The 18,911-nt window shown below is 40.2% G+C and overlaps 1 protein-coding gene across 8 annotated transcripts in view; it reads left to right on the forward strand.

The window, feature by feature from the left end:
* Positions 1-18,911, forward strand: part of Frmpd4 (FERM and PDZ domain containing 4) — a 931,047-nt gene that overhangs the window by 287,178 nt on the left and 624,958 nt on the right. For 3 of the 8 annotated variants that reach the window (XM_052714309.1, XM_052714171.1, XM_052714818.1), the window contains exon 1: positions 3,079-3,991. The exons of 1 other annotated variant lie outside the window; for it this stretch is intronic. Coding sequence is in view for 4 of the 7 variants with exons in the window: in XM_052714171.1 (XP_052570131.1) it covers positions 3,951-3,991 (41 nt within the window). In the remaining 3 variants the exon portion in view is untranslated. Of the gene's footprint in view, positions 1-2,397; positions 2,747-3,078; positions 3,992-12,871; positions 12,936-18,911 lie in introns of those variants that run through there. 4 more of the 8 variants (XM_052714478.1, XM_052714651.1, XM_052714566.1 and 1 more) reach the window with 2 other exon arrangements.

Raw genomic sequence — 18,911 nt, forward strand, 5'->3', positions numbered from 1 at the left:
CAAAGAAATCTCTCCCAGATTCTCTGCTGTACACATCTGGCACAGAGAGAGGGATGGGGCTGACAGACCAGCCACTCAGATCTCATCCTGGCTGCCAGGCTGGCTCAGAGGTATAAACTGGCTGTGTTAGCATGTTTCAGGGGAGTTAAGAAACAAAGGTGTGGGGAGGGGAGCCCCCTTTGCTTTAGAAAATGCTATCAATCCATTAGAAAACATACCAGACAATTACTCTATTGGAGGAGAATAAAGGCCTGGAAAAGCCAGTCATTTCCCCTGGTACTGTTTTGCTGTGGAGAGGAGGCATCTGTACCATTCATAATTGTAGTGCAGAAATTGGCACAGCAAGAAACCCCAATGCCAGCTGTTCCAGGTAGACCAGATGTCTTGAGGAGAGGCTTTCTCTACAAGTACATGAAATGCCTATTTCCTGACACATTCACTGATGAATAAATAGCTATGTAATATCTGGAATAGATTTTTAGTTCAAAACTGGGGGTTGAACCCAGGAACTTGTACATGCTAGGCAAGTGCTCTACCCCTAAGCTATACCCCTAAACCCTACACTAATTCTTCCTTAATTGGATACTCTTTTTTTAAAAGTTTTCCAATAGTTCTGTTATCACAAGCAACAATGGTTCTTTTTTGAGACAGGACCTCATATATCCCAGGCTGATCCCAACCTCTTCATGTAGTTGAGGATGAATTTGAATCCCAAATTTTTTTGCTTCCATCATCTAAGTGAGTTCTGGAGTTCAGTCATGTACCACTACACCTGGTTTATTCTGTGCTAACCATGGAAAACAGGGCCTTTTGCATTTTAGGCAAGCACTCTACCAACTGAGCTATATCCTCAGCCCAGGAAACAACTTTTCAGAGCACATTATCCAAAAGCATTGTTTGATTTTCCCCTTATCCCATCATAGAATTGGTCTGCTGCCAATAGATGTTAAGCTGATCCTCTGCTATCAGATGTTAGAACACAGATGAAGGGAAGATGTCGGTCTCCACTTTGTTGGGGGCAGTGTTAGAAGTGCCAAAGAGGAAAAAAACTGGAGAATGTGACAGGGCCTTCACCACCATCATTAGTAATCCAAAAGAGGACAGAGGGTGTAAGGGGAAAGACAGTGGCTTGGAAATGTATAAACATCAGCCATGCGGTCACAGAGTCAACAGTACTTGCCTGGGATGTGCGACTTTGGCTGTGAATTTAAGGAGCATGTCATTCATTCAACATTATTTACTAAGGTGTTTCTATATCTAGGTAACTGTTCTAGGCATTGGGATCTAGCAGTGAAAACCAAACCCAAACAAAACCAAAGAGAGATTTTTGTCCTTGTGCAGCATTTATGCCAGTGGAAGATTCAGAAAGCACAAATGATAAAAAATAAATTATATAATATGTCAGCAGGTGATAAGTGCTATAGCAACAGGAAAAACAAACAAAACATAAAACAATGACAAGCTGATGGGTTCCTGGAGTCCAGGTTTCTGTGGAAGTAGTATTCGTGTGAAGAGTTGACAGCATGAAGAGCCAACCATACAGATACTTGATGGAAGAATATTCTAGGCTCAGAGAGTAACCAATGCAAAGAGGAGTAACAGGATAAAAGCCTAAGGTTGGAAGGTAAGTTGGGGGAATAGCAAGGAGGCCAGTGTTGCTAGAACCAGGTGAGTTGGTGGGAGGACGGGAGAGAGGGGGAGAGAAGTTCTGGAACATAGAGGGTCCCCCAGTTTTTAGAGATTTGTTGGTCCTTGTTGGACAGAGATTTTGGCTTAAAGAAGAATAGAGAACTCCTGTGCAGTTTAGTTCAGATATGTAACCTTTTTCTGATTCATGGTGTTTTAGGTGATTTCTTTTTGTTTTTTTTTTTTTTTTGTGTGTGTGTGTGTGTGTGTGTGTGTGTGTGCGTTTCTAATCTGTGTTTGAGAATAGACTGACATAAAAAGAAAGTATTTCTCTGTTTTCAGCATGTTGCCTCTTATGACAGAGTTAGTATGAGACTCAAATGCACAAATGCCTTAAAAATTATAAAGCATCCCCAAACTATGATTATTTTATGCAAACAATAGGGTGTTCAAAAGCCAATGTCTTCCTTGCTTTCTGGGCTCCAGAAGTTACAGAATTTACATTAAACTAGACTGCCTATAAGAAGCTAAAGGAAAATTGCCCTGCCTATTCAAAAGGAAATCTGTAATTTATGCCTAAGTTTTATTTCATCAAGATTGTGCAGATTGCTAGTGATTTTATGTTTAATTTGGAGAGAAATGCCTTAAAAATAACATGGAAGTACTGGGTCTGAATACTGAAGACTTTAAATATAACAGCAGAAGCAGAAGTCTGGGAAGTTTAAACCTATTTCCTCTTCCTTAATCCCTGGGAGAGAGAGAGAGACACTGGCTAGCTGGAGCCTCCAAGCCAGAGCCTCCAATCTTTCGCAGGAGGCATTGGCTCTTTGCGGTGGCCCTGTCGCCAGGTGAAAGCTGTCTGCCGGTGGGAGTACGCACCCTAGTGAGGCCAGCTGACCTTCACAGACTCTGGGGAGAGACGGTGAAGGGTCTGGGAGAAGACTCCTTCAGACTCCAAGAGAAAGACGAAAAAAAAGGGGGAACCCTGAAAGAAGCCTGAGCCTCCAAGAAAGATAGCAGTGAGTTAAGGAACAGGCGTGATTATCCAAGGTAATTATGTAAAAGAGAAGCAAGCCAAGGAGTTCTAAATGGCTGCAACTTGGAGTTTACTCTGTCTAAGGTGAGTGTTCAGTGTTCGTGTTCGTGTTCGTGTTTCTTGGCCAAGGTTTCTCTCCCCCTCCCCTTTCCGGCTCTTGCCCACCCTCAATTTGAAAAGGCAGCTTGCTCCGCCCGCCAGACCCCACTTGCAACCCTTCTCTTCCCAGTCATCTTCAGCCCCTCCTAATTAGCCCTGTACCCCGCCCCCACCCCAGCTCCTGGGACCCTGAGTTCTCTTCTCCTCTAGTAAGGAGCAGCTGTGTTTATCCCCGCACCCCGCAAATGCACCCTGTGCTTATTTCACCGACGCTGCCGCGGTGCTGCTGTCCAAAGAACACACCTTTCCAGCCAGCCCAGCAGCCACGTCTCGCTCCAGTGGTTCAGGGAAAGCAGAGGGAACTCTTGAGCTCTTCAAATCGAACCCACTCCACTGGGCATCTCCCTTCCCTTCCCCTTGACTAACGATCCCGTCTTGATCATCCTCGCTCTTTTCCGATCCCTAGTTCTGTTTACGGAAGCCTAGGGCCGCCTGCGGTTGTACTGCTCTCCCTACGTTTTTTGGAGACTGGAGGTGGTGTTTTACGGTCCTGCAGCACGCTAAGGACTGTTGGAGCAGATCTGAAGGATCTGGAGGCTCCGGGAGCCGGTGACAGGAGAGTGCCCCCTCCCCCTGGGCGGGTGGGGGTAGGGAAAAGAGAAAGGGACTAGGCTTGGGGAAGGAGGCAGGGAGGCAGCTGCAGTGCTGTGAGGGGTGCGTGCGCGTGTGCCAAGCTTGCCCGCCGCCTCCTGGTTCAGTCTGCGATCTTCAGTGCGTGGGACACAGGGCTCCAGGGGCTGGGAAGCAGGAGCGGCGCCCCTCGCCCTGGCCTCTGGTCCTCTGGGCGCCTAGCGGTCTTCAGGGCCAGAGCTCTTGGGGCGGGGCGCAGGACCCGGGCCGCGCTCTCTGCCCCGCTGCTTGCGCCCAGCCTGGCTCCCTCTCCATTGAGTTTTCCCGAAGCGGGCGCCCATCAATGGTCCTGCTTGGGGATGCACACGCAGCTCACGGCCGGAGGGGGGTAGCAGCCGCCGCCTCCAGGTACCGGCCCTCCTGGGTCTCTGCCACCACCCGCTGCTGCCGCTCAAGCCCCAGGCGCACTGAGGTCCTGGCTATGGGGCTGCTGAGACTGCCTTTGCTGGCGTGAAAAGGGGCAACGAGCCGCCAGGCTCTGGGATCCCCAGCTACCTGCATGGATGTCTTCAGCTTTGTGAAGATTGCAAAGCTTTCCAGGTAGGGACCGCGCGTGTTTTCTTTGCACCTAGGGCCGCCGCGTAAACTTGGTGCTTTATTTTTCTGGGGGCTGGAAAGAGCAAAAGCTTAAAAGAGCAGCCTGGCTTAAGGTAGGACCAAAACCAGAGGACCAGAGGCTGCTGCCTTCAACTTATTTCTCCCTTTCTGATGGGGCTTTATAGGCACAAGCATAAAGCAAACACACACACACACACACACACACACACACACACACACACACACACACACACACACACGATAGTCAGAGCAGCTTGCTTTCCTTTAGGAAAAGCCCCAGTGGAGTTTAGGGGTCACACTATATGTTAAGGGCCAAGAGAAGATGGTTGTAATCGATTTTGCTAGGAAAGCCCAAAGTACTTGGAGCTTGGGAGCTTTCCAAGCAGCAAGCACCCAAAGTGTCCCCCCTTTTCCCACCTCTAAAATAGACCTCCATGCTCTGGAAAAGTCAGTTTGAAGGTTGACCCGGATGTCTCCAGCAGTGACCCAGATGGCAAAGTCATGGAGGTAGAAGAGAAAAGCTTTCAGCCATTCTTTGAGTAACTGTGGAAATCTAAAGCCTTAAAGATGTAGAAATGTGCTTCTAAGTAGCTGTTATGATTGAAACTGAAGACAAATCATCGAATCAGGCGATTTTGCCAGCAGTGCTGATGAGAGAGTAGTAAGGAACGTTGCCACGTTGGGGCCAGCGAAGTAGTATCTGGTCTGAATATTCTTCTACCCCCTGCCCTGCTGTCCTCCAAAGGCTTCATTGAACCCAACAAGTCATGTCTTGTGCTTGGGGCAATAACTGAGAGAGCTGGGTAGGAGAGGTGTTGGAAAACCATGCCTTCCCACTTCCTTCCAAGTCTGTGGCAGAGGTAGCCCTCTGCCCTGGAGGACTGGGGAAGTAGCCCCTAGGAGATAGGCATTTAAAAAAAAATTCAATATGGAGAGTACCATGCTACATTTTCCTTTTTTTTTTCGGGTAAGAGCAAAATGTGTTGATTGTATAAAGCAAGAATGAACAACCTCAAAAACCTGAGGCAGAAAAATATGTTGACTTCGATTTGCCCATCCCTATTTGAGGCACTCACAGCCCTTTGGTTTGGATATTGCGAAAACCCACAGCTCTTTGTTTTCCCTGCACATCCCCATATGCCCTCAACCATATGGGTCAACCTTCATGTCAGGCGTAGATTTCACAAGGGAAAGGATCACCATGCAACTTACTCTGCGTAGATTGGAGATTCTGGGATGCTAGTGAAATATATATCTTCGAACTGCCCATGAGAGGTCCCTGCACAGGAGAGGACAGATGTGTGAAGTAGTCAATGGCTGTAATATGGCAAATTATTTGTTTTCATGTTGATATTTAAAGGATCATGGCTTCACACCACTGTCCTATTAACTTCCTGTATGCTTCTGTCTATGACTGGATAATAGACAACTATCAAATAAGAGCTAAGGCCCAATTCTGGAATGCTGTGGTGCCCTCTGTATGATAGATGGAAATGAGACTTGGGGAGAGAAAAGTTCAGTTGAGAGTATGGGCTAAAGTAACAGAATTTTGGATGGCCTCATGCTAAAACCAGCAGGACTCACAAAACATCTAGAGACTCCATGTAGTCCTTAAACTTTGGATCCCTGGGAAAGTCAGTATTATATGTCAATGAAAAGATGTATTATATCTATTTTTGCTAGATTCTAATGTATCTTTGTGGTTTCCACAAGTCAGAGGTTTTATAAAAATCCAGGCCAGTCTCTCTCTCTCTCTCTCTCTCTCTCTCTCTCTCTCTCTCTCTCTCTCTCTCTCTCTCTCTCTCTCTCTCTCTCTCTGTGTGTGTGTGTGTACAGATGCAAGGATTAGAATCTTTTTTAAAAGAAGAGTCTAAAATTCAGGAAATGAGTATGAATTTTACTTTCTGTCCTTATGTCATCCACTGGAATGTTTGTTCTAAAGGGAGAAAGCGCTTATGCTCTGAACCAATGTGCCCACTGAGAAACCTTACAGCCTACTGGAGTGCCTCTTTTGCTCAGTTTGAGCTCCAGGATGGCCCTCAAACTGGAACAGGGATGGCTTTAAGGGGTCTGCAGCTGTTTGCTTCTGCCCTTCAAAGAAGACGTGTGTGTGTGTGTGTGTGTGTGTGTGTGTGTGTGTGTGTGTGTGTGTACTTCAAACACTGTTAGAAAAATGAAGTATAAAAGTGCTTACACGGCAGGATTTCCCTGATTTCAGAGTGAATAATCTTCCTAAAGGATTTAACTTTGATCAGTATGGTGCCTTGAATGCTTCACATTCTCCTGACTTACAGGCAAATACACACAGTCACCCTAGGTTTGGTTCTTAGCCTTGTCTTGGTTCTTAGGAACTTCAGTTTTGAAATGTTGATTCAGAAAGCAGCTGCTGTAACTGATATTTGCCAAGTGTCCGACCTGTGAGTAAAGACAGTGGTCATTAAAGAGCATTCCGAGAGAATATTAATCTATGCTAGAATCAATAAGCCAAGTGCTTTGACTTTACGAGACGCCTACATTTAACTATTCATCTACTGACTTGGTGCCTTTTTATTCACATGAAAAGTCAAAGTTCTAATTACCCCTCAAGAACCCAGTACCACCTTATCATTGTCATTTAAAACAAATACTGCCAAGCTAGATTAGCTAGCAAGTAGTGGTGACCCTTTAAGCCATCTGTGTGAGTTATGGCCCTTGATTGCATTCATTGTGTGTGGCACACTGTGTCATGGTTCTGTCCGAAGATGTTTTCGTATTCTAATTTTCTGGTTATTAAACAGCCTGATAGTTTACATGCAGTTTTTACTTTACTGTTTCCTTGGTAACAGTTATATATCATTTTTCCATCCTTGTAGATGAGAGTATTACAGATGATTGCTTTATAACCCAGTAATAGCATAAAAATAGGCCTATATTTTTATTGTTACTGCTCTTAGTGTTGACTGTTTCATTTGTAAAGCAGATGCACTCTCAAATGTTTATAGAAGAACACAGTTCAGTAGAAAAACATACGATTACTCCACTTTTGCCTGAGGGAGGTGAGTTGATACCTCGAATTCATAGGGGTTTTATTAATCTGAGCAATGCATTCATGAATTGAGTGGTAAACTTCATTTCTATTTGATGGTAAGGTCACAAGTATTGATGTGAAGATTCTTCATTATGGCAGTAAGAAAATTCACAGCAAGCTATATTGTACATTTTTAAATTGTTTCATGAATTATTTTACTTTGCCGTTGTTATTATTTTGGTATGTAGCAGTGACTAAAATGTGTGATAACAAAGTGCTAATTTTGTTGCAAATATCTTAACTTTTGAAGAAGAGTGAAATGTTTTCATTTATAGTTTGATTTTTGATAGAAAACTTACTTAGATACAATGAAATTTGTTTTGTTTTTCCTTTACGTTATCCAGAATAAATCACTTCCTGGGGAAGAGGGAAGTTAAAGAAGGAGGCAAAAGAGTAGAGGCTTCTAGGCTCCTCTATTTTTCCCCAAGTAATTTTGGCAATGGCACTGATAATGGTGAGCTCTGGAGATTAGCAGTGAAAGACCCTGAAGACTCTGGATTTGAATTTTATTAAAGATGCTGCTTGCTTGTCTTCTGAGTCCTTTCTGGTTCTGCTGACTTCTATGGCTGTCAGGAGGTGAAATGATGAAGAGTTTCATAACAGAACTAGATTCCTGTTTTAGGAATATTTAACTTTGGTTTCCCAGGGGCTGCTAGTGTGCACTGAATGAGTCTAGTCACTCAGCTTTAGGGAGAAGGCATCTAGCTCATGCTCCCTGCCATTACAATGCCCTCCCCTCCTCTCTCTCTCTCTCTCTCTCTCTCTCTCTCTCTCTCTCTCTCTCTCTCTCTCTCTCTCTCTCTCTCTCTCTGTCTTTCCCATATAAACTGTGGTGATGGTGAAACTTGTACTTTAAAAACAAGTCCTAGAAATTTTTGCTTTCTGCTTATAGCTCTTGCAGCTAGCTGGTCATTCTCTCCCTTCTATACAGACACACAGAGGCATACAGATAACACCACACACACACACACTCAGTTTGCCATAGTAGTTTAGCATTATTAGTGGATAAGCCATGGATCCATATGCTTTTTCTTTTCCTTTCTTTTTCTTTTTCTTTTTACTGTGCTGGGGATGGAATGTAAGACTCTGTGCATGCTCCTCCTGAACAATACTCCTAGCCTCTAGAAATACATTATCTTTATGGAACCATCTTGAAAACATTGATTTCTTCTCTTAACATAGTAGAAAAAATTGAGGCTTTAAAAAAGATTGTTGAAACATACATGTAGTCCTGGAATTCACCACCCTCATATATCGTTAAGTACTTCTTTTGTTGTTGTTTCTTTTTGTACCAGAGTCTCACTGTGTAGCTCTGGCTGGCCTGGAACTTTCTATGTAGACCAGGCTGGTCTGGAACTCAGAGACCTACCTGCCTTTGCTCCTGAATGCTGGGATGAAAGGCATTCAACACATTCTCTGCTAATATCATTTTGTTTTTATTGGGGGAGGGCATGTAGTTAAAGCTGTTCTCAAACTCATTATGTAGCTGAGGATGACATTGGAACTTCTGATACTCTTGCCTCCTTTTCCTAAGGCTGGGATTACAGGGATAAAATACCACACCTGATTTATGTGGTACTGGGAATCGAACTAAGGTCTTCATGCAAGTTTTTCAAGTATTGTCCCCACTGAGCTCAATCCCTAACCCTATGAGATGATCTGGAACCTTATCATATCAAAGAGAGAATTATGAGAAGGTTAAACCAGCAGGATAGAAAAATATGATTTAAATGCCAAATCTGGCTTGCTATTATGGGACAGTCTGGGGAAATAAGAATGAACTTATTTTTAAATGGTTTAACAAAACAAAAGAAACAATGTGAAATTAAAATTCTGGTGTCCATAAATAAAGTTTTATTGGAGCACAGCCATGCTCATTCGTTTTATAGTGTCTATGCCTGAATTTTCTGTACAACAACAAAGTTGAAAACATGCCATAGAAATGCTGTTTCCCAAAGTCTAAAATGTTTACTGTCTCTTATAGAAAACTTTACTTTTTTCTTCCTTCCTTCCTTTCCTTCTTTTTCTTTTCTTTTTTTAAATGTCTTATTTGTTCTTTGAGAATTCATGCAATGAATTTTGACTGTATGCATCCTTTCACCCTGCTCCTCTTGGATATACCTCTCCTTTCCTACCCACCCAACTTTGTGTGCTTTTCCCCCCCACCAATCAAGTCCAATATGTGCTGCCCATATGTTCATGGATGTGTGGCCTCCTACTGGAGCATCTTTGACCTACTGATGACAATACTCTTAAAGAAAACTGACTCTTCCATTGTCAGCAGCTAAGGACAGCACATAGATCTTGGGCTGAGATTTAATCTGGCTTGAGGTTGTATGGGGCTTGTATATGCTGTCACAATAGATACGTGTTATATGTATAGCTGCCCTGTTGTGTCCGGAGAACACTGATTCCTTGTAGTCTTCTATCACCTCTGGCTCTCACAGTGATCTGTCCCCTCTTCCACAATGATGCCTGAACTGTGGGAGGGCTGAGAAATTTGCAGGTTCTTATTCTCTGTACTTGGATCACTTGTGGGCTTTGTATTGATCACCATCTAGGGCAAACAGAAGTGTCTCTGATGAGGGTTGAGAGATGCATCTATCTGTGGGTATAGTGATATATCATTAAGAGTCAGTTTAATACTTATGTCCATTGAGGAAAACAAAACAAAAACAAACACAAACAAACAAAAACATCAATTGGTTCTATCCTAGGGCCTGTGACAACCTACCTGGCCACAGAGAGAGTCTTATATAACTCAAGCTGGCCTTATACTCTCAATTCTCTTGCCTCTACCTCCAAAGTGCTGGAATTACAGGGGTACACAATTACACCCAGCTCTAGTAGTTTTTCCTGTTTTTCTTTTTTTTCTTTCTTTGTCACTGTCTGGACATATGTAAACACATGTGCTCACACACAATATAGAATGTTAAGTATTCAAATTCACTGACATATATTCACAATTAATCTAAACTTTATTTTTATTAAAACTTAAGATGTTCAATATTTTAGCTGTTTGAACTTGGCCCTCACAAATGATCATAGTTCTCCCACAGGTTGTACCTGGGAACATTAATCATGCAGATTCTTTGGTCACTCAACTTGCTTGTTTTCTTTGGACTGGTGAATTGCTCTGCAGAGTATCAATGGCCTTTCAGAGGCTTTTAAACTTATAGTTCAACTTGGATGAAAAATGAGTGGCAATAATTCTGGGAAAACTTCCCCTAGCATGTGCCAGGTGATGGAGTGAATGGGAGAATGCTAGGATTTCCTTACAGTACACTTGAGCCATCTGATCCTAATGGCAAGTGGCCTTCATTAATCTGTTTCCAAAGGAAATGCTAGATAAGTAGATTTCGTTGTAGGCAGAGGAATCCAGGTAAGCTGGATCAACGTGGAATTGAGCCGAACTTCACTTTTGTAGAATTTCACACACAGAGAGCCTTAGAGTGAAAAACCTTTTTTATACCACTTTGTTCAGCTCACTTCTTTAGTAATTAGGGTCATTATGCACTTAGGCTCGGGGAGTTATCTTGAAGAAATCTAAGCCTTGGTTTTAGATAACAAAGTTAACATTCCCAATTTTTTCCTAGCAAAGAGAAAAGAAGAATTTCCTGACTGAACTGTGACATTTTCAAGTAGGGTTTACATATTTGGCATGTGGCAAATACTCTATACTAAATAAGAAGTGAATGAAGTTGTATACAATTCAGTCTAATTCAAGTTGCAAATCAGTGGTCATATATGCTTAACTAAACAATGACTACAATTGGTATTTCTTGAATGTTAACAAATGCAAATATTGAAGTGTTAAAAATAAATGGCCTGAGGTCTGGAGAGATAGCTCAATAGTTAAGAATAGTGGCTGGGTTCAATTCCCAGCACCCACATGGTGGCTCACAACCAGTACTAGGGGATCTAACACCCTCTTCTGGCCTCTGCAGGTACCAGACATGCACATGGTATATATAACTAATCCTAGAAGCCACTTCCTACTAATCATTCCTGTACCAGGGTCAAGAGTGGTAGAGTGGACCATGCACGGCATAACAGAAAAGCATTCAACTCAAGGAGCCCTTGTGAAACCAGCATAGCTAGACATGTGACCCAAGGTAGAACAGACAGAGACACTCAAAGTCAACTGGGTCGTGATACATACAAGTTGAATGTAGACAGACATACATTCAGGCAAAACACTTGTACATATAAAAATAAATAAGTAAATAAATCTTTAAAATAAAATAAAATAAATGACTTTGGTCTCAGAAAGCAAACTTTAACTTTTTTCCTCAGTATGATCAATGAGTAAAATGTCATCAACTTGGGCCTAGAAGAAACTTGAGCTTTGCTGATATCATCTCCGTGACCAAAGTTATAATTGAATTAAAATTAATTTTTCTAGGTGTTTATTGTAGGAAAAATGGTTTGAAGAAGGAAATTAATCTCCCTATAATGACCATTTACTGCAGGGTTGTGGTTTTTATTTGGGTTATTTTTTGTATGTCCTTAAATTTTATGACATCTTCTGCTTAGTTGAAAATAAAACATGATTATCTGACAGATACACTCAAAATTAGTGTTGAAATTTGCCCAGTAAATATAAGACTGCACACAGTAGTCTATTTAGTTGACACAGTTGTTCACTTCATGGGAACTCACAGCCAAGTTGACTTTGAGTGTCTCTGTCTGTTCTACCTTGGGTCACATGTCTAGCTATGCTGGTTTCACAAGGGCTCCTTGAGTTGAATGCTTTTCTGTTACGCCGTGCATGGTCCACTCTACCACTCTTGACCCTGGTACAGGAGTGATTAGTAGGGGGTGGCTTCTAGCAGTTTGTTCCAAACCAGTCACATGTATAAATGAATTGTGGCTCAGGGCAATGCCCTCATCTCTGGCACTGGGCCCAAGTTGACAAACAAAGGACCACTTAATTTGTTTACCATGACTTTTTGTTACTTATTATACATTAACTATCCGTTTTCATAAGCAGAGTTTCACTGAATCTCAGCCTGACCCAGTACCCACTGATTGTATTATTTATGGCCACTTTTGGGGGTGTCCCAAAGTTGAGGCAGAGACCATGAGACTTTTAAGGCCCACGATATTTATGAGATCTACCTGCCCTTTCCACAAATATGATATTTGACTGTCCTTCCTTGATCTTTCCCTACCCAGTGTATCAGTTCCCTTTAGGGCTAGAGCCATGTGCGTGGTGTAATCTGCTTGACTAAGGAGAGGGAGCATCAGCACCTTCCCTGAATCAGCATTGCCAACCCTCTCTACAAGTCTTGGACACTTAACACTATGCAAGTGGTCCTGACAGGGTTTGGAAGTTCTACTCATACAGTCTTTGGGGGAACCTGGAAGATACAAGCTTCCTGATCCTCAATGTAGGATTCTATATAGTTGATAGATTGGGAGATGTATAAAAGACAGGGTAGAAGGATTTGAAGGGTTATGGTCTGTATTAAAGCCCTTCATCCTTCTACGCATTTTCAAATATCCAGAGCTCTAGACACATCTAATTATGTGGAAAGCTGTGGAATTTCATTTAGTTGTATATCCTGTCATTCCTAGACATGCTGGTCCCTTCCTTTTTCATAATATTTTTTTTTTTTGAAAGGGGGTCTCATGTATCCAAGACTGGCCTCAAACTCACTTCATAGCAGAAGATGACCTTGAATTTCTATTCTTCCTGCCTAGACTGCCTGGGTGCTAGAATTGCAGGCATGAGTCACTATACCTAGCTTTTGTCAACCTAGAGATATAACTCAGGATTTCATGCATTCTAGGCGAACATTCTACCAACTGAATGAGCTACATCCCAGCCTCTTCATAACACTTACTCACTATGTGGTAGGTTGCATTTTTTTCCTAATTTTTTATCATTGTGATAGGATCATAGGATGTAGCCCTGCCTGGCCCAGAACTTACTATGTAGATTATGCTGGCTTAAAAGTCACAGAGATCTACCTACCTCTGTCTCCTGAGTTCTGGGATTAAAGGTATGGGCCATCATGGTTGGCTCTTAAACCTCTTAAACCTCTCCTGAATTTAAGCCTTTCTATGTGGCATTGCAGTTCCTTTCACTAGAGTTGGGGTATATTTCCTGCTCCATTGCATTGGGTTTGGTCCAGTGACTTTCTTTGGTCATTGGAACACGGGTAGGGGTCACAAAACAAAATGTCCATTTTAATAGAAGAAAGCTTTTATTATGTGTTTCTTTTAAACTATTTATCTATTATTATTGTATGTGTATGGTATATGTGTGTCACTGCATGTGTATGGAGGTCATAGGACAGCTTTGTGGATTTTATTCTCTCCTTTCACATTTATATCGGTTCTGGGCATCAAACTCAGGTCACCACGTATTGTGGTTTGAATGAGAATGACCCCCATAGGGTCATATATTCAAATATTTGATCCCCAGTTGATAAACTATTTGTGAAAGAATAGGAGGTGCGACCTTGTAGGAAGAGGTATGTCACTAGAGTTAGGCTTTGAGGTTTCAAAAGTGCATACCATTATCATTTAGCTCTCTCTGCCTCCTACTTGCTGATAAGGATGTTAGCTCTCAGCTACTCCTCCAGTACTATGCCTGCCTGCCTGCTGCCATGTTCCCCATCATGATGGTTATAGACTTACCCTCTGAACCATAAACCTCCAATTGAATGTTTTCTTTCATAAGTTGGCTTATTCTTGGTGTTTCTTCACATAAATAGAAAAGTAACTAAAACACTGTGGTTGCATTGCAAGAAGTTTACCCTTGAGCCATTGCCAACCTTGTTGCCCATTTGTTTATTGCTTCTAATATGAAGAACTTCTTGGCTTGGTTTGACCTGTTGGTCCCAGAAGCTATATTCATCTTGAGGAGTACCATCTGGCAAAGCTGGAAACATGAGAACAGATGGTTCCTTTCCTATGATGCCATAGATGTGGCTTCGTGATGCCAGTGGTTGTTCAAGGTTAATGGTATTATGAATGAGTACGATTTTAGGTTGTGTTCCATTTATGAGCTCTTTGAGAGTAAATCCCCTTTGTTTGGAACTTCCTTTGTTCATAATATTTGGTAGGTTATGGATGAATTAGGGTAAAGACTTACTGTGTTCCTATACTGTCAAATATTACTTATCACAGATATTCCTGCTTTGGGAATTCATTCAACAGAGTAGAGTGTAACACCACTGCATGTATATTATACTCATTGAACACTTGGCAATGAACCACTGTCTATATCTATAGCTCAAGACCCAGCCCTACATCTGGGCCTTCTCTGTCATTCTCATTATTGTTTTCTTTTCCTTCCTTCTAGTCTTGACAGTTCTATTGTAAACCATGCTATCTTTACTGCCAAGTGAAAGTTTAAATCATGCTTATACAATACTTGAAGATTTGATAATAAGAGGTTTGTGTACTGAAATATAATGTTACAAAGCATATTGTTTAATATTTTGTATATACTATAGCAAGAGAATGAAGTAAAGGACCAGAAAATGAAGTGCTGCACTCGCTATTCCAGATAACAGGCATTATTTTGCTTATGTTTGACTCAGAGTTAGTTTCCTTATTTCTCTTTTAAAATGTTGCACCAAATGAACAAATTGGAACAAATGGGATTATGAAAACTTGCTTAAACACTAATAAGAAATATGACATAGCTATGAAAATAAGAAAGCATTGCTGCTTGCTGTGATGTAGAAAGAGCTACAGGTACATTTATTGCTACGTGAAAGCAATAAGGTATGAATCAGCTTTAAAAGACTGCATTCAAATGTCTGGAAGGATATATAAAATATTACTAACAATATTTAGCTTTGTGAAGCTGTAGTACTCAGAGTATTGTGTAAGGGAGTAGGAGACATGAGGCCACTGGCTTCATATTCCAAGCTACTTTTTATGTTTTTTTAAATTTGATTTTGAATCCAAGGAGTATGTTACATGTTTACCAATAAACTTGGATTTTAAAGATGTTAATGGAGTACCTACATAAACCCAAGGCATTGAGCACACTAACAATATATTCTTAACGCTTTTTTCTGATTGTAAAAACAAGACTTTTACAATAAAGATCTTACTTCAAATTTTATAATACCAGATGAGGGGCTGGAGAGATGAATCAGAAGTTAAGAACAATTGCTGTTTTTCCAGGGGACCTGTGTTTGATTTGCTATACCAACTTGGTAGCTCACAACTGTCTGTGACTCAAGTTCCAGGGGATCCAAGGCCCTCTTCTGCCTATTCAGGCACCAGATAGGCATGTGGTACTGACATACATGCAGGCAAAACACCCATATACATACAAAAAAGAATACCCAAAGGAAAAGATAGCTTTGACATAATCATTTAGCCTTCTGTTTTCTATTTGTCTCACATAGATTATATAAACACAAAAATATACTTAAGTTTTCAAAAAATATTATGTTCTCATGTCATTAACCACTCTTTTAACAACCACATGAAGCAGCATTTACTTAATTATTTTCTATTTCATTAACATTTAGATTGTTTTCAGTGTATTGCTTTGGATAACAATGTGATGAATTTTTTTTACAGAAACTTCTTTGGATGCCATAGACAGATTTTTTTTATGACACCAATAATGGCTTACTGAATACTTCAAAACCCATAAAAATCAGAAGGTAGTTTGAGATACTATTAAAATGATATTTAAAGTTGTTGCTAAAATTGTGGACATTCTAGTTGCTTAGAGATATTACAGTTGACAAGCAGTATTTGTCATGCAAGTTATTCTAATGATAAGACTTGGAATAGTTGGTGGTGATGGATACCCAGATAGTGGTCCTAGGTACTTTTGGTAGATTTTTTTCAAGCAAATCAGACAACCTTTTGTTTCCTTATATGTATCATGGAAAATTATGTGTTATTCCTTTGGGATTTCATTTCATTAAAAAATTCTATCCTTTTATCACAAGAAAAACAGTTTCAAGAAATTTCTTATGGGACTAGAGAGACAGATCAACAGTGAAGAGCAGATACTATTGTTGCAGCCAACCTGGGTTTGGTCCCTAACACCCACTTATAGGCTCACAATTGTCTGTAACTACACATCCAGGTGATTCACTACTCTCTTCTGGCTTCAATAGGCATTGCATACAATGTGGTACACATAGACTAAGGCAGTCACACACATACATACACATAAAATAAAAAAAAATGTTTAAAACAATAAATTTCATATACGAGAAATAAAAAAAAGCATGAGACATTGTATGGCTGTAAAAGCAACAGTAAAGGAACATTCTATGTAGTGATAGAAAATGATCTCTTAAATACATTCCTTCAGGAAAGATATTAATGTATACAACAGTAAATACACTTAAGTTTACATTAAAATACTGAGAAGAGACATAAGAAAATACTATAAGTTTTATTGGAATGATGAAGGGATAGGAAAAGCAGAAAAAAATCTACTTAGATAAAACAACAATAAAAACAAGCAAACAAATGAAAACCACTAAGAAGATTGAGTAAAAGCTGAACCCATCAGCAAACTGTATAGCCTTGGCTACATGGGAAACCTAGACTTTAGCCCTGGAATGTCCAGCATAGAAAACATAAACCTTGGATAACATATAAATTACTAACCCAGGCAAGTATAGTATATAATTTCTTAGTTTTCTTTCTTTGTTTTGGACATAGTCATGTTCCCATGCCTGGCCTTGAACTCATTATTTAGTCCAGGATAAGTCAGAATTCCTGATTTTCCTCCCAAGTGCTCCAATTATAGACTTCCAGGTCAGGCAGATTTCTCTATATCATAAAATATAATATAATTTCAAATCTATGAAATTTTAATGATAATATTTCTAATGATGTTAGAAAATTAAGTAAAGCTAGATGATCAGGATCATATGATTATTGTAAACATGATCTAAGTACTTGGAATATGGGAGTATAAACAAAAATATAGGGAATGCATTTGATATTGTTGTTATTCTGTACAATAAAAACAATATATACATATATATAATTTGTTAATTATGTATAACTTATTAAGGTTTTAAAATGAAATTTTATTAATTTTGGACAGAAATATTGAAAGTCTTATGTGATGCTTTTCCCATTCACCAAAGGGAACAACTTTGTGAATTTTTGAAGAAATATATTCTGAGGATATGTCGATGGATGCTTCTTTTTTATTCTCTAACATAATTATAGTGCCATTAATTCATAATTTGGTTTTCTAATTGATATCACATTGACAGGCTGGAAAATACAAAACAATTTAACCAAATTGATGAAAAACATTGGAGACAATAAACCATCTGATCCTTCTTTCCTCCCTAAGTCTTTCCATTGTCTCCCTTCAGTGTTAATGGAGTTGTGAAAACTCTGTAAACTTACATTTCTCTACAGTAGGATGATGTGTTAAACAGCCTAGCTGTTATAGGTATACATGGTAATATTTTAGGATCAGTGCTGGAGATTGACTCCAGGATTTGTACATGATAGGCAGGTGCTTTAACATTGAGCTTAGATTGTTTAGACAAAGTTGCTATGTAGCCTAGGCTGGCCTCAAACACTCCATCCTACAGTCTCTGCCTTCTGAGAGCTGGGGCTACAGGTGTGCACTCTAGAGCCTGACACATTAACATTTTTAAATGATCACCCGAGCAGTAGTTTTGACACATTTCCTAGTTTTCATGATCATCTAGAAGTCATTTCACTTTTGCTGTGTCATAAATCAAGGGGTTGGGATTGGCAAGTCTTGTCTGTGGACCTAATCCAACCTCTTGTGTATGTATGTATTAAGCTAAGAATAGTTTTAATATTTGAAAATGTTTCCAGAAAATTAAATAGTAATAATATTTCATGACAAGTGAAAATTTTATAAAATTCAAATTTCAGTATCTATGAGTGTTTTTTTAGGGGGGAGGACACAGTAATGTTTATTCATTTCTATATTATCTGTGGCAAAACAGCAGAAATGAGTAGTACTGGCAGAGACCATGAAGGGTCCAGAGCCTATAATCTATAATTTAGAAAACTTGCTGGACCCTAATATCTCTCTCTCTCTCTCTCTCTCTCTCTCTCTCTCTCTCTCTCTCTCTTTCTCTCTCTCTCGTGTGTGTATGTGTGTGTGTATGTGCATGTGTGTGAGATAAAATGCATAAATGGGATTTAGATAATATTGCTCTGTATGTACAGATGCTTCTCTCTGTGTGTATATTTTTTCCTTTGGTACTGAGGATAGAATCTAGGGCCTTGCAGGTGCTAGGCAAGCTCTTTTACACTGAGCTACATCCCTGCACCAGGTGTTTCTTCTATATAAATATTCCTACCATAAAAATTATTTCTCTGCACAAATAGATCTTGGAGAACTCAAACAGAAATTGTATTTTCAATGTTTATATTCTCTTTACATGCTTGCTCTCCTTCCCCACAGATAATGTAAATACACCCACACACTACATCCCCACCCCAGCATGTCTAAATAAATAAATAAATAAATAAATAAATAAATAAATAAATAAATAAGCAAGGTGCAGATAAACTGTTCCTCCTGACAATTGGTCATTTTTTTTTCAGTGGATGCCTTCAAGGCTAATGTGGGAAAACAAGCTGGAAAAATAGGCTGGCTTAAGAGGGCATATAGAAAAGGGTGTCACATGGATTACCAGCTGCACCCTACTAGGTTATCCAGTTGATGTGTATGTACTTCATGGAGTTTTAACATCAGCAGCCCTCCAATAAAATGATGGTGTTTTATTTTGAGACATCACTAGTTATCGGTGCATGTTTAACTTGAATAGCTTCTGTGTTTTACAGTGAAACAATCATTATTCTCTTATTTTGGGGGCTTTAAGCTGC

This window comes from Peromyscus californicus, unplaced genomic scaffold (genome assembly GCF_007827085.1).
Source record: "Peromyscus californicus insignis strain IS unplaced genomic scaffold, ASM782708v3 Scaffold_10__1_contigs__length_136768540, whole genome shotgun sequence".
Classification (NCBI taxonomy): Eukaryota; Metazoa; Chordata; class Mammalia; order Rodentia; family Cricetidae; genus Peromyscus; species Peromyscus californicus.